Source organism: Mytilus edulis, chromosome 4 (genome assembly GCF_963676685.1).
Source record: "Mytilus edulis chromosome 4, xbMytEdul2.2, whole genome shotgun sequence".
Classification (NCBI taxonomy): domain Eukaryota; kingdom Metazoa; phylum Mollusca; class Bivalvia; order Mytilida; family Mytilidae; genus Mytilus; species Mytilus edulis.
The window spans coordinates 49,732,003-49,749,446 of record NC_092347.1 but is presented as its reverse complement, the minus strand read 5'-3'; the positions used below and the strand labels follow the sequence as shown (position 1 = coordinate 49,749,446).

General features: G+C 30.5%; 2 protein-coding genes across 2 annotated transcripts in view; both read left to right on the top strand.

Moving 5' to 3' along the window:
- LOC139519895 (erythroid differentiation-related factor 1-like) overlaps window positions 1-17,444 on the top strand; it is a 495,405-nt gene that overhangs the window by 120,614 nt on the left and 357,347 nt on the right. The gene's annotated exons all lie outside the window — the stretch shown is intronic.
- Window positions 10,142-17,444, top strand: part of LOC139521424 (atrial natriuretic peptide receptor 1-like) — a 65,583-nt gene continuing 58,280 nt past the window's right edge. The window contains exons 1-3 of the mRNA XM_071314899.1: window positions 10,142-10,251; window positions 14,134-14,315; window positions 14,622-14,700. Of these exons, the coding sequence (XP_071171000.1) occupies window positions 10,142-10,251; window positions 14,134-14,315; window positions 14,622-14,700 (371 nt within the window). The remainder of the gene's footprint in view (window positions 10,252-14,133; window positions 14,316-14,621; window positions 14,701-17,444) is intronic.

Genomic DNA, 17,444 nt, shown 5'->3' with positions numbered 1-17,444 from the left:
CGTGTGGTCTAGCGGGACGGCTGCAGTGCAGGCGATTTGGTGTCACGATATCACAGTAGCATGGGTTCGAATCCCGGCGAGGGAAGAACCAATTTTGCAAATTTACAGATCTAACATTGTTGGGTTGATGTTTAGACGAATTGTATATATATATTTCTCTAATTTTTATGCTATTTTCACATTTCCTGACCGGTGTGAGAAAAATATTTCTCCTCACTAGTGAAAAATCTGTTCTCGGCAAATGATTAGTCGAAATTTGATTATGACGTCAAAATGTTTTGTTTTCTTCTCAATTTTCCTATTGTGACGTCATGAAAAAAGGCGACCTTGCCCGATGACGTCGCATATAAAGAACACAAGTTTCTGAAAATCTTTGAAAAAGAATGATTAAAGTCATCAGAGAAACAGATTCCGACACTATAACTCGTGCATTACGATATTTCTCCACTCTCGACAGTTAAATTTAATTATTTAAAATGCTCGGCAAGCCTCGCGCTTTAAATAATGAAATTTAACTGTCTCGAGTGGAGAAATATCGTAACACACTTGTTGCAGTGTAGGAATCTATATATCTTTATCCTATTTTAGATATATATATAAACTTATAATACGGTGACCAAGTAAGGAAAAGTCGCTTATTTGAGGAGTTTAATCGTCATTCAATTTGTTGATGAACTTAATATCTTGAACGAAAATCAAGCAGGCTTCCGACAGGGCTACTCTACTAACGATCATATTTTTTCATTGTATGCACTCTTTGAGTTGCTATGTGTCAAACGAAAAAAATTACATTGTGCATTCGTTGACTTTGAAAAAGCCTTCGACTTTGTTCAAAGAAACTCGCTTCTGTATAAGCTTGTTTTAAATAAGATAACTGGTAAATTTCTCAGAATTGTAGAAAATTTGTATAAAGATGTAAAATCAAGAGTTGTACATAATAATGAAGCATCTGACATGTTTGTTAGTGATATTGGGGTCCGCCAAGGGGAAAATCTTTCTCCTTTATTATTTTCTTTATACTTAAATGATCTTCATGAATTTTTAGATCATGATTACATCTGATATAGAAGATGAACTGGATATTTATTTTAAGATATTTGTCTTATTGTATGCTGATGACTCGATTTTACTTGCTGAGTTAAGCACAGATTTGCAATTACTTCTAAATAGTTTTTCTCAATATTGTGAAAACTAGAAACTTAAAATTAATGTTAACAAGACAAAGGTAATGATATTTTCAAAAGGTAAACCACAGAATAATTTGAAATTTTATATAAATAACGAAGAGATAGAAATTGTTAAAAACTATAAATACCTTGGTGTTATATTCTCTAGAACTGCATCTTTTTTTTTGCAACTAGAAAATATCTTAGAGATCAAGCTACTAGAGCTATGTATTGTGTTATTAAGAAGTGTAGATCAAACCATCTATCTATAGAATGCCAGCTCGATATGTTTGGCAAAGCTGTTTTACCTATACTCTTATATGGGGCCGAAATCTGGGGATACGAAAATCTTGACATTTTAGAAAGAGTACATTTGAGTTTTTGTAAGCATGTTTTACGGTTAAAAAGATCGACTCCAAATTTTATGGTTTACGGGAAATTGGGAAGATATCCGATTTCTTTATACTTTAAATTACGGATGATAAAATTTTGATGCAACCTTCTTGATAACACACTTGATAACAAGATTTCGTCAATGTTATATAAGTTGATATATATTAATTATAATAAGTATGGAATTGAAAACAAATGGTTGTTATTTATCAAAAGTATTTTTGATAATTGTGGTATGTCAAACATTTGGCAAAATCAAGATTGTATCTCAAAAAAATGGATTGTATTAAGTATTGAACAAAAGTTAAAAGATCAGTTTAAACAAGAATGGTTTGCAAATGTAAATCAATCATCAAAAGGTTTATGTTATAAATTATTCAAAACAGAACTTAAATTTGAAACTGATTATATTTCAGTTTTATCGTTAAAAAATGCACTGAAACTATGTAAATTTAGATGTGGCAATCACCGTTTGCCAGTGGAGACAGGGAGGTGGCAAAATGTTCAAAGACCCGAGAGGCTATGCCACCTTTGTGAATCTGCTGACATCGGTGATGAATTCCATTATATAATGTCTTGTCCTTTTTTTCAAAAAAGAACGATATAAATATTTACCACACTATTGTTGTACAAATGTTAATATTCTTAAAGTCATAAGAAACGAGTGACCGGTGAAAAATAATGTTCTTCCAATTCTTGAACTAATGCATACAAACATCCTAAACTTCGTCTTCTGTGCTCGAATTTATCATTTTTTCGTGTAAATTTCGTATAATTGTCAATTTTTTTTCTCAATCGGTCAGTGTTGTTGTGAAAATATGGCAGGTAATTAAAGTTCGTGTTTTGAAGCCGAAGTTTAACGATTGTCACCTGTTTGTCAACAATTGACGAAAAATAAACAAAAAAGCATGGAAAGTGAGCACGTGTTTAACATGTAAATTCAGATAATAGTTTATTTTAAGGACATCCATGCGTATTGTGGTCACCGGATTTTTACGAGATGGGTCACACTGAGGTCACCTTGCATACGGAAAATATGTCGGGGGAATAGCTTGCTGGAAGGAAGCTATTCAAATAAAGTAAACTTCTTCTAAATATGAATAAATTAAAGAATTTTCTTCAGAAAAAAGTATATGTACATAAGTTTTATAATGAAAACTATCCATTGAGTTATAAAAATCATATGCATTAATTTTTTTTGATTTGAGGTTTCTTATGACTTTAAATTTAAAAATGTATTCACTACAGTCAATATTGTCTTACTAGAAAAATTGTGTAGATGAAGCCCTTGCTTGTGCATGGAAGTAAATTTCAAAGCTTTATGATCAGAAAAATCTCTTTAAAACCATTCCATCATAATAATTGTCCAATGCACCCCAAGCTTGCCACCAGTAAAGATGCAAGTTTAGTCGGGTTACCTCCCCGTGAGGCGGCACTGAAACAGCTTGTTTACGTACTTCGTTTCAAACTAAAAATTTGGAGCACCTTACACATTGCTAACCCCCCTACTCCGTAAATTTTACAATACGGTTGGCGAGTGTTAAAATGATTGATTACACTCCGTGTATTTTAAAGGGCATATGTCAGCCGAATTCTTGCAGGATCTTGTGTTTTCATTGAAGGGAAATTTCATTGTAAAACAGTCTTGTGTTTGTTAACAACAAAAAGCTTTACTCCTGTAAAGGGTCAGAATTGTGTAGAAATTTCAAATCACGTTCCTTGATAGATGAACCAGAAGATACTCCTAACATAATTCTGTTGTATTGATCTCTTTTGGTTGGATTTTTGAATTGGAACTGTTTTCGAGGTATTGGGAGCTTTTTAGTTTTAATGAATTACATGAATGAGCTAATGCAAGATACGCCTCCATGATAGTAGGCTTCAGGTAAAATAATAATATTTATCCTTTATTGCTAAGTTGAATGTCAGCAGCCAAGTTAACTACTGTAACTTTAACAGAATATTTGCATAATAGATCAAGTGTTTGAAAAACGCCAATTTCCAGAATAAATCGATTTCCTAATTCATTTTTTTTTTTACATATTCGAGATAATTCATTGTTCATTGATTTGAAAAAAATGTCTGTATCTGAAATTTAACCTTAATTGTTGTATAGATCTTCAAATTTCAAAATAATGTAAGAAAAAAAAAAAAAAAAACGAAATTTGATCTTTGATCTTATTTTATGCAAAACTGTTACCACATTTCTTTTTGACGACATCGTTATTTCAAAAGTACTCATGTTTCCGAATCCAATGATATATAATATAGCCATATACTATGTTTGACGATTAATTCTAAAAAATATTGGGTCTGGTCACCATACTTATAATTTATAATCAGTATTTCACTGGTGTTGTTTTATTCAAAAGGAGTAAGTTTGAATTCTTTAAAATACTGACTGTATTTAACAGGTAATTAATAATTCAATTATAAATAATAATAATAATAATTTATTTTATTAAAGTGTCACATACTTGTCTACAGATTGTTTATACAGTTTATATAATATACATTGCACAATAATAAAATAAGACAAATACCCAGCCTAGAAAGGCTTATGAGACACTATATATACAAATATATATCTATTTAACAAATACAAAATAAAAACATAATAAAATGTTAAAAATGTTTAAAATTATCCGGATATTACACATCATAAAAAAAATATTAACATAAGTAGTAAAAAGAAAAACCCAAAAAAAACAAACCAAAAAACATATCTTTTAAAAATAGATATGACAAAATTAAGTATGACGTAAAAAATAAATAAATGATATGTGATAAAAGAATATATTTTAAAGAGGTTATACAAACAGATTGCGAAGAATAAAACGAAATAATCTTGTTTTATTAAAACCCTCTCAGTAAAATAGTCAATAAAAGAATATGATTGAAATGAATTAAAAAAAAAATAATAATTAAAAAATAACTGTTACTTTGACTTTTACAGAAATATACAATCATGAATTAAAAAATAAATAAATTAAATATAACTTTGACTTTTACGAAAATATACAATTAAGACTGTAGATTACTTTTCAGAGCGCGACGTCTTCTTATCATATTATGCACCAAGATAGATAACTCGTATTGTAATTCAGCATTTTGAATTAAAAATACAAATTGATTAAAATCTGACTTTGTACAAAAAGAATTATCCATGACCATAGCTCTGTGAAACAAATTAAACCTTAAGTCACTGTAAATGTCACAATTAATCAAAAAGTGTATTTCATCTTCTACAGCATTATTACAAAATGGACAAATTCTTTCTCCTAACAGTATTGGTGGTTTCGTATAACGACCCGTCTCGACAGACAGAGGTAAAGTTCCACATCTAAGTTTACATAAATTACTTCGTAAGTGGCGTGGCATTGCGTTAGTAACATAGTGTTCACATTATAACAACACCTATTGTATTTTGTTTGTAGGCATAGGTTGCATATTTATTTTTCAAATGTTGGCATAGGTTGAAGACACTCTGTGAAAGCAGTGAAAGTACTAGTAAAAGTCGGCCAACGGATTTATTTCTTAATGATATTAACGGGTCAGTCCAGATCTAAATAAATCTATATTAACCGCTCTAATTAGACTTTACGAATTGAATTGTGATGCTACTATATTTATACCAATTTCCGACAAAATAAGCCTTATTCTTAATAATTAAACAGGAAAGAAACGATAAGGGGTTAACAAAGCTACTGCTACGCAGCGATAATAGGATTTGTGATCATTTGTTCAGAATGGTCGTTATCTAATCAATTTTATATCATGGTGCATTGATATGTCAGATATGAATGAATCGGCAGTTGTGTTCATTTTTAATGCGACCATCTTACATGCAGACCATTTCGGGGCATCCCCGGTTTTTGTTGGGATTTGTGCAAGTAAAACTTATTATTCCGGTTAGAAAAAAAATGTTTTGTGAAATATGAGTTATTCTGTCTTTTCTTCGTTTCTTCCTATTCTATAATATCCAATCAAACAGCAGATTAAACTTAAGTTGTCTCTGGCTCATTGGAAATCATACCTCATTTTCTTATTTTTATGCTAATGTCATATTTACAAAGAGGCGGATCGAAAGCCACCAAAAGATATCCTTCACGGTATATATTAATTCGAACTTGCAGACAAAACGACCGTCATGTGTACAAAATGTTAATATTTTTTAAAAATAAAATAATTTTATTAACTGTCATTAAACATTTACAATATTTGTGGCTTTACAAGTTTAAACAAACAATAAACAACAAAATAACAATAAAACAATAATGTACGAAAGTTAATCCAATAGACACTAAAACATAAGTGATTTTATTTTATTTCAATATTCAATATCCATGTTACAATAAGACGTCAGTCCTCAGTTCTAATGACCTTTTAATAAAGAAGCCAATAATCTAACATGTCTAAAGGAAGTTGGGTTTAATATATATGATAATTTTTTTTTGATCATCAGGGAAATGAATAAAATGTTCACCATCTAATTGTATATCATTAAATAAATTTTGTCTGATATTTTCGTTTTACCTATATATCTTAATTCTCACAAACCAAATTACAAAGGTATAGAGATAATTGTGCATATTTCAATACAATTACATAAATAAATAATGTACGAAAGAGGCATTCACATTTCTTCACCCAGAAAAGTTCAATTTGTTATTGATCTCCTTAATAAGTTTACATAGTTCGTTCAGTTCTGTACACTTTTTTGAATTCATTAAGTCATAAAACTTCAATGTGTTTGGTCTATTTCTATAGTAAAATGCAATAACATTGTTTTCTACAGTAATCAAAAGCTGAACAATTAAAAATGTAATGGTATTCATCACCAATGGCATCTGAATTACACAATACATATTTTCTGTTTTCTCATTCTATGTTTTGCCATCTTCCAGTTTTTATTGGAAATTTCATGTTCAAAGTTCGAAATTTAAGAAATAAGGATATTTGCCTGTCATCCAAAATATTTAAGTATTTCTCAAACTCCAAAGTATCTTTAAATAAACGATAATTTAATGCTTTTGGTGATTCCTGTAGGCTTGCTAGCCATTTTTGTTTGAATTGATCTATTAAATTCTGTTTGATGGTTACATGTAGCCATGTTTTATTTACAAAAAAGATATTGTCCCATACATATGACAAACCACACGTGTCTAAAATTGATTTGACTTGTTTTAACCATAACATATTTGTACCATATATGGCAGTTGCTAAGTTATACAAAATAAAAGGCAATTTGTCAAGTTTTCCGGTTACCAACTTGAACCAATAGTTTATCATTCGTAACTTAATTGAAATATCTAATGGATATATCTTCTCAATTCACCATAAATCATAAAATCAGGAGTAGACTTTTTTACTCCAAGTAATATTTTACAAAATTTAATATAAACCCTCTCGATTAGCATCGGAATTATTTCCAAAACTCCAGACTTCACACCCATACAGAAGTATTGGTTTAACAATTTTATCAAATAGATCAAGTTGGCATTCAATTGAAAGATTATGTACTCTACCTTTTCGAATGATATCGTACATAGCATGTGTTGCTTTTTCACATTGCCTTTTTTTAGCTCTTGAAAAATTTCCTGATCTAGACAGTAATACACCAAGATAAGTAAATTCACTCACAATATCTAGTTTTATATTATCATACTTAAAAACAATATTCTGCGGTAGTCTACCTTGTGAAAAAATTACATTCTTACTTTTTTCCAGCTTTACTCTTAGTTTCCATAACTCACAATATCCATATAAGGAGTCCAGTTGTCTTTGTAAATCTATCTGAGATTCTGCCATTAATTAAGACAGTATCGTCAGCATATAAAATGACAAACAATTTTAAATAAACATTTAACTCTATCTCTAACTCATCAGAGATAGTACACAAACCTTCTATATTATCATTCTGTAAAAACAATTCCAGATCGTTGAGATAAATGGAAAAAAGCAAAGGAGAGAGATTTTCTGCCTGCCTAACACCAATGGAACAAGGGAAAAATTCAGAAAAATCTGAGCCAAAGTGAATACGTGATTTGATATTATTGTACATGTTGACAATAACGTTATACATCTTTCCGTTAATCAAATGTTTTATAAGTTTTGACCATAGACCAGACCGCCAAACAGTATCGAAAGCCTGGTTTTCATATAATGAATAATCCTCTAAGAAAGAACTCAATCTAAAATTTAAAACAGATGTGAAAAGTTTTCCCAGGCAGCTGAGTATAGTAATTGGTCTATAATTTTGGGGATCAGATTGGACACCCTTGTTTTTATAAAAAGGTATAATATTTCCAATATCCCATATTTCAGGCAAAGTACCAGAATCAAAAATCATATTAAAAAGTTTCACATAAACGGGTATACAAATGTGTGATGTGCTTTTAATAAATTCATTGATTATTAAATCATCGCCACTGGCCTTTCCGTTTTTCAATTCTCGTATACACTTATAATCCATCTGCGCGGGTAATTTCTGAATTCAAAACTTCATTTACATGTCATTCGGCTCAGTTGTGACGTCATTGGTATTCTCGGCGTTATTTAAATTTTTGAAAAAAATCAAACAGTACATCTAATGCTATGTTAGGTTTATTTCTTTTCCCTCCCCCATTTTAAATTTTCCAATATTCCTTCGGATTTTTTGTCCTCAGGTTTTTCATATGTTTTTGAATTTTTTTTCTATATTCCCTCATCGACCTATAGTTAATAATACGGTGGGTTTCGTTTTTCTTTTAGCTGTTGTATATGCTTCTTAATTATGGATGGTAATAGCATTTGATCTATATTTGCATGTCTTAAAACTAAGTTTCATAAATCTACTAAATATGACCCTTCAGATGTTCATTATACATTAGTCTTTGTTAAATTTGCACTTTTCAAAAAAATGTGCAGAATCTATCTTTGTTTTAAATAAAGAAATACTTGGCATGATTAAAGTTTTTTATCCTGCAATTGGGTGTCCTACTATACAGATACAGCCCTACAGATATCGCTATACTGTATCTGTATACTATACAGATATCGCTTTAAAGCTCCGCCCACTGCCGGACTGAGTATTGTTTGAACCTGTGTGACCTCAGAATGTGTATTCCAGTTGCATTCCAATGACGATGACAATTGTCGATTTCAAAACTTGAATGTGTATGATTGTGTTACAAAATCAACCATGTCAATTTCAGCATGCATGTTTAGTGAATGTCAAGTCTGAAGCGTAGGACAACTCGTATACTTCTGTTTCAAATTTGACAATGTTTTGTTATTTGTTTTTACTGTTGAAATTAGTTGTTATGTTAAAATAGATAATTATTCACCTTGAGCGATGTATTATTGTTGACCATTTGAGATTCTTTTTTGCGAACCCGTCTTCAGCGTAATGTGTGATTTTGATATTACTACGCGGGCCTCAAGGGATTACAAATCTAAAATAAATGCTTAATATGTTAGTTTTTGTGTCTTTCAAAACACAAACAATATACAGAATTAATTGCAGGATAAAGACAATAACTGTTTAGTGTCTTTAAATATCAGCTGTATTTGTACTCGGCTCGAAACAGGTGTAGTAGCTCGCTAAAAGCTCGCATACACCTTGTTTCCTAGCCTCGTACAAATACAGCTGATATTTAAAGACACTAAACAGTTATTGTCTATATCCTGTCCAATAGTGAACAGTACTATTGAGAAAAATTCACATATTTTCATTTCATCGCATATAAGAAACCAACCATCATTGGAAGTTAACCATTCAAATTTCCCACTTATTTAACCTGTGTACAAGCTTTAGTAACCATGTAACCTTAAGTTTCCAAAATATTCTATAGAATTGCTTTGAAATACCCAAGATATATTTTTATGACCCATAAATGTTTTACTGCAATAAAATGTAGGATTTAGTTACCTACAACTGTCAAATTCAAGGGATTTTTTTCGACCTATTTTCGTGCTGCAAAAACGAAAAAATAGCTTCATTTTGAAATCTTAATTTTAAATTATATTCATTTAGGAACAGCAGTTTTACCCCAAAATGTATTTCATTGCAAGATATATGCTACACATATGTTAATGTGTCGAATTTTTTTTGTGTGTATAGGGCTGTTTTTCATATCTAGTTTGTCAAAAAACTATGTGTTAAACGGTTATGGTTATTGGTATGCTTGCCAAATGAGACTACCCACCAGATAGTATAGAATTATGTTCAAGAAAGTAATTATTGGTCACCGTATGGTCTTGGTTAATTATCGGATGAAGCTTAAATAATCTATATTATATTGGTCAAATTATAAATAGAAATCGTTTCTTATTCGTCAGTATAATCCTATCACATGATTATCTTTTGGATTGCATTATATATTCCTACCTTTAGACAATTAATTACATTACAAATCCACTACTACTAAACTCCACCACTAGGAGTTTGTAGACAGTTTCCAAATATTTCGAATTCATTATTTTTTATGCAATATCTAATGTAGAAAAATAACATAACAGTTATGTTTGGTTTATTCAAAGGAGTTTTAATGTTATTAATATTTAAGCTAATTGCGAATAAGAACATTAAACTTGGAATGATGAGTCCATTCAGACATCCAAGACTTGGTTTTGAAAACAATGCGGCAGCGGCCACAATTGCAATTGACAAAGCCATTTCAGAAGGAATTATTAATGGAGTCAACATTACGTAAGTCAAAGTCTTTTTCTTAAACAAAATTTTCCTATGAATAATTTAAACTTTTCTTTAATTATTTTACTTGTAAATTATTCTGAAAAAACGTTTTATCGTTGTTACATGAAGCAACCCACAATAAATTGTTATGTGTATAATGTAAAGTAATTAAACAATTTGGTATATGCTTGCCAATGAGACAACTCACCCCAAACGACCAAATGACACCGAAATTGTCAACTAAAGGTCACCGTACGGTCTTCAACAATGAGTAAAAACTCATACCATATAGTTAGCTATAAAAAACCCCGAATTGACAAATGTAAATTAATTCAAACGAGAAAACTAATGACCTGATTTATGTACAGTATAATGAACAAAAAAACAAATATGAATTAGAAAATGAAGGTTTGTAGCATCTATGGACCTCGTCATGTTTCCGTTATCAAGACGTGGTACGGAAGTTGGAACTATACTCGCCGTAAGCGCATTTTTAAGATGGAATTCAAAATCTAATTTTACACGAGTATCCTAATGTATGCAGGCGCGTAGCTACGTTTACGTCAAAACGCCCGGGCGTACACTTGAATTTCGATAAAAAATATTATTTTAATCTCAATAAGTTAAAAAGATCTGGTTTAAAGCACACCAGTCTTTTAAATCTTTCTTCAATAGCTTGTAATTGCGAATAAAGATGGGGCAGGAATTTTTTCAGGACGTCGGGATCGGATGTTTTTAAGCTCGGGATTTCGGGATTGATCCTTTCGGGATCCGGGAATTCTTTTTTTGAATTTCGGGATGTCGGGGTTTAAATTTCTTTATATTTGGGACCTCGGAACTTCATGTTCTTAAACCTAGGATTCGGTAGCAGGACCCCTCCGACCCGTTCAATAAAAGTGACAAAATTTTCTTTTGATCAAATGGTACGGTATTATATATTGGTTAAAGTTTTTCTGCCAGATATAGTCTGAATCTTCTTGGAAGTCTTCTTACTTTCCTTCATTTAAAGAAATTCATAATCAGCTGAGATTCGATATGTGCTTTGAATTTTAGCCGAGCCGACATTTTTGACTTGAAAACAAGAAAATTTCATCGGCGGCGTCAACATTTAGGTTCAATATGTGGTAAAAGTTTATTTTAATATCAATAATTTTGTCAATCCTTCATGAAATTTTACGAAAGTTGGACAGGAGCTTTTTATTCTCATAAGAGTATCCAGACCATAATGATGAATTTATATTTTTAATTTTCCCGTATTTTACTGATAAAAGGAATTTCTGTTTGCAGTTAACAAGTGATACAGTCTGTGGTTGAAGTTTGTAACACTTCAATTACTTTGCCTACCCTTCATTTTATGAAACTTTGGCAGAATTTGTTTGTGATTTTTGTCTGAAGCAAAATTTTGAAAGTATATTTTTTTCCATTTTTCAATTGACATATGGACTTATCTTTTAGCAGCTGACAGACTCTCTATGCTTATTATTTTTACATGATAATTTTGAAAACCTTCAGATATTGTCATGACACTTGGGTAAACTGAGTTAATATTCCAGATCAAGAAAAAAAATCTAAAGAAAATGTTTGATTATTTAAAATCTAGGTGTAATGGACTGATAAAATGATTCAATTTTGGTGGGAAGCGGTAATCTAGCGAGAACCACGGTTACATGGAACCCTTTACGAATGTTCATAATGCACCTACACAACTTGGAAATTAATCATTTCATAGACATTTGTGCAAAAAGGGGCTTTACGCCACGGTTCATTTTAAACATATTTTAAAGTAACTGGTTTAGATATTTTCTCTAACACCAATGACCATTAGATTTCAAATCAACACAACGAATACCTTAAACATAAAAGATAAATAAAACAAAAGTAGTCTATAAGGTATGTTCAACTTTTTTAATGACAGAAATGTGCCTCCGCCTCGAACCTACTACTGGAAGGTGTTATAGCCTGGGTCTGATTGGGGCCTAAAACCCCTCGCGGAGGTTAGGGCGTACACTTAAAAATAGCATAGCTACGCCACTGGTATACATGTATGTATATACATGTTAGTTACAACACATGCATATCGACATTAGTTGATTCAATCAAATTATGATGGAAGTTTAAGTCGAGTTTGTCATTAAGTATATCGAGGCAAATGGGTAACGGTGGTCAAGTATTGGGATTTAGTAGGCCCGAGAACACAGTATTTTTCGTAGTGCATTTCTTTTAGACAATAAATTCAAATTAAAAAAATCGCACCTACTCTATCTAAAAGGTTTTTACCGTGTAGTATATACTGCTGTTGTACAAATAATACTAAGATTATAGAAATTTCTACCAGCTCTAACTCAAAATATTGACAATTATGTATTAAGGGGGTCTAAAATTCAGTTTGACAGCTTCAGACGAACTAATTTCTGACCTTTTTTAACTGGACCAAATCACTACTTAACATAAAGATTCAGCAGCCAATTTTTTTTTAACAAATATAAAAATACAAATATCTTTTTGGCACAAACACAATAACAATAATTGGCAAAGGCCCATATTTCAGTACAATATACTGAACAATGAGTACAGCATAATTAAATATGTTATAGTTAAGAAGGTAAAATCTCATTTCTATATACCAGACATTTATGTATATATATAGGAACATGTCACTTTCAGGACTTTTAAAGAATTACTATTAATGCAACTTTTAATATTTAGCTGATTTTCATTACAACATGTACGAAGTATATTTAATATAATAGTTTTAAAGTTTATTCTGTAGTTAGAAGATTTTTCACATTTCATTAAAAAGTGATTTTCATCTTCTACCTCGCCCGATTTACATACATTACACACTAGTTCATCAGTGGGTTAACCTAAATGTCGCCTATTTTTCAATAGCAATATTGTGTGCACTCAATCTTATTATACACACAGATGTCCTTTCTAATTTATTACTCAGCCACAACAAAATAAGGACTACGCTGATTTGAATTATGAAATTGTTGATACAATTTTAGTCTGGATGAATTTTGAATTTTTGATGATTGATCCTGCGTGCACTGTCATTTCACCCCTACTTAATATTTCATGCATTAAGTATCAAGAAATAATTTGGGAAAGTGTATAAAAAAAATGCAAGTTATACACTATTCACACTAGGGACTATGAAAACCAAAGGACGATAACTGTGTCCTTGGACCAGTATATATATATCGGATAGTCAAATAATTTGATCGATATGACGCAAAAGTTCAGTATTCAATCCAATTTACTGAGATATAGAAACATTCAAATATCAAGAATGAAATGTCAAAATGGTTTATTTCCGGACTTGGATTTCATTTTATTAATCTAAATTCTTTTGATATTAAAATGTATTTAAAACCCTTTCAAGAGAGAATCAATGACATAGCCTTTTAGATGCAAGAGACTGGCATCAGTCAAAACAAAAAAAACCCCTCTTTTTTAATATACTATATAAACAAAATAAAAGTGCTCATACTTTATCTATTGAAAGAGGGCGATATCTTGAAATACCAAAGCAGAGTAGGGTAAACTTTTAACTGTAATTAAATCTATGTATACCAATGTGTCTACTTGTGTATGTGTTGATGGTTTTAATTCTGAATACTTTACCAATGAATTGGGCTTGATGCAGGGAGAGGTGTTATCTCCCATAATTTTTTCATTATATGTTAACGATTGTGAAATGGCTTTCATTAATAGTAATGCCATACCATATGAGATGAAAGAATTGAATTTATTTTTACTTATGTATGCTGATGATATGGTTATTTTCTCAGAATCTGTTTTGGGGTTACAAAATATGCTTGATACATAATATGAGTATACATCAAAATGGTCATTGAATGTTAATATTGATAAAACTAAAATTGTTGTATTTAGGAAAGGTGGAAGAGTTCATGTTGATGAGAAATGGTATCATGATAATAAGGAAATTGAAGTTGTTGATAATTTTACTTACCTTGGTGTACTTTTAAATTTTAATGGCAAATATAATATGTTACAACAGAAATTGTCAGAACAAGGTAGAAAAGCAATGTTTGCTTTAAGAAGAAATGTGAAAAGTATGTGTTTAAACTATGTCACTTTGTTATCACTGTTTGATACTTATATAAATTATTTATTGAGTTATGCAAGCGAAATATGGGGTGCACATAAAGCCCCGGCAATAGAGATAGTCCATATGAACTATTGTAAAAATATACTTGGTGTTAAGTTGTCTACTAACAATGTTATGATAGATCAAGGACTAGGTAGATTGCCTCTTATTTTTGCAAGAAAATGTAAGATTTTCAAATATTGGTTTAAATTGCTGAATACTTCAAACTGTATATTGAAAAAATGTTATAACTACTTATATTGTGAATTAGAGAGATGTCCAAATAATAAGTGTAACTGGTTGTATTTTATAAAGAACGAACTTTTTCTTATTGGTTTAGGTGATGTATGGTATAGCCAAAACCTTATTTGTGACTTGTCTGATGTATATTTTGCTGTTATAAAGCAACGTTTGTACGATTGTCTAAAACAAGAACTTGATGCTCAGTTGCATATGTCTCCAAAATGTTCTAATTATAAATATATGTTAGATAATTTTTGTCTGCAATTTTATTCATGCAAATCAATTCCAAATGTTTACAAAAAATGTATAACAAAAATAAGATTAAGTAGCCACAACTTAGCTATAGAAAATGGAAGATTTTATGGTATAACAAGAAATAATAGAATATGTACTTTTTGTAAAAATGATATAGAGGATGAGTTTCATTTCATCCTCAAATGTCCACGTTTTCAAGGTTTTAGAACAATTTATATTAAGCCATTTTATTGGAAAAAACGTCGATGTACAAATTAATTAAACTGATGAGTACTAATAATGTAAAAGAATTGTGTAATTTAGGTAAATTTATATTTGGATCTTTTAAGCTTAGATCCGAAATGTTAAAATAATATTTGTTTATCATTACAACACCTTCTGCTGTCACATAGTCTGTGTTTATGTATGTATTATTGATGTTGATATAATTGTATACCTATAGTTTATATAGACTTTGGTAATACATATATATATTATATATATAAAGATGTCTTTGCTGCAACAATGGAGACATTGACGATGAACTACACTTTCTTTTGAACTGTTCATCCTACATGTATATATATACCATATGAGAGATAACCTCATTAATAAAATTAAATAACGTTCAAGTAGAGATTATCAATTAAATTACATACCTACCTTACTCGACGTACGCACGTAACGGGACCGGTTATTGCTAACCAATTAATTTTGTTAAATGCGTTACTCAAGTTTTAACTAAGTACTCATAAACTATGAAACCCATTCAAAATAAGTTTTATCAATATCAAATAATTTAATTTTGGATGTAAAGTGTTTTCTGATTGGCTGACGTTATTTTGTTACATTGCCAAGAATTAGTCCGGTTTAAGGGAGGTAATCCAATCTTGTCAATACATTTATCTTAAGGACTGATAACTCTAGCATACATTGTTATCAATCCATCTCAGCGTGTGTGGTTAAATATCGAGGTCAGGCAATCAGCACCTTGTACATTTTGTCTCTTATCTTAAATTCATGTTATAAACACACAAAATAAATTTTCTGATTTTATCATGGAAATTGATAATATATCAAGAAACGACTCTGTTTAACATTTCAAGTTGGATAAAGTTTTCTAAAATTGTTCGGAAAACCCGTTCTTATGAACGTATATATAACAAGCTGTTGTCCCTTTGACAACTTCTCTGTTTCCATTCTCTATTTTGTTTCAGTTTTGATACATTAACTGGTTGTTACAATTAACAACGTGTCTTTTGTTTTAAATTTTGAATTATTATTTTTTTTAATATGTTGGTCGGTTTTTGTCCTTTTTTCTTTTCATAATTTGAATCTTTGATATAAAAAATTTCCAGTTATATAGTTATAGCTCTCCATTCTTTTTTCATTCAATAAATCGGCAATCGTCTACGCAAACAACATTCATGAAAGTTAGTCACGTCACACGCATAACATAAATGTGTTTTGAGTTATGATAAAAGATGATGTTAACGGCAATAAGACAGTAACCCAAAGACAGATATAACCAAACAACGTCTAGATGGCAACACTCAGACTACATGGTCCTGGATTGGTACGCTTATATATAATCATACAATTCGGTCATATTATTCGCGCATAAACATAAGTTGCATTTAAGGAAATCAGTATGTTTTTCTCTACGACAATTTATTTGACCCACTTCAATACTATATGTTAACGAAGGAACCATAGGACGGTAATCTATATTACAATTTAATCCCATTGTTATATTATGAATGGTTATCAATCGAATGTCTAAAAAACGTAAAGAAAGTAATGCTTATGACAAGAAATGTTTGTCTTGTGACCGTAAAGACGCGGCTCGTTTTTTCTGACATGAACGCAAACCGAAGTTGTGCAGGACCTATAACCATAAAAGTACAACACTTAATTCAATTTTCAAACTTTAATAACTTGCAAGCCGATGAACTCAAGTTTTGAAAACTAGTGCGCAAAATCTACTTAAAAGGTTTCTGGGATACAAGAGAAGTTGGAACAATACGTTTTAAACTACTTATATAGATCATGATATACAAAGAAATCTAGTGTTGGTCATAAGAATAGCCCTGATTCTTCGTTGATTGATATAAAATTGATAAATCATATTTTTTTTGTTTTTTTAAATGCATAGTCCGTTGGGTCTGTCTTTCAAAAAAGAGACTACAGACACAAAGAAACACTCATGACGCACAAGTAAAGAAACCCCTAATTAACACTGACATCGCCATGCATGGCAACTTGATAAGGCGTAAACTAGATGTCATATGGAATAAAATTTAAATAGAAATTGTTTCCATCGAGAAAAAAGGGGGTCTTTGGCAAAAGCACCAATATGAGAACTGTTATCTGAAATTTTCAGTATAAAAATATTGGCATAATAAACAACTCTTAATTAATGAAATAAACTCGCTATGTTTCGAAATCAATCAGTCTTAATTATACATAGAAGAGAACAAAATAAACTAAACCACACTCACATTAATCATTGACCAAATATGAGATGCGATGCTTAGAAAAAAATATTTTAACAAAAAGTAACAACATTGTATCGATCGACTTCCAGTTGGGTTTCTCCTTATTATACAGGTACTCC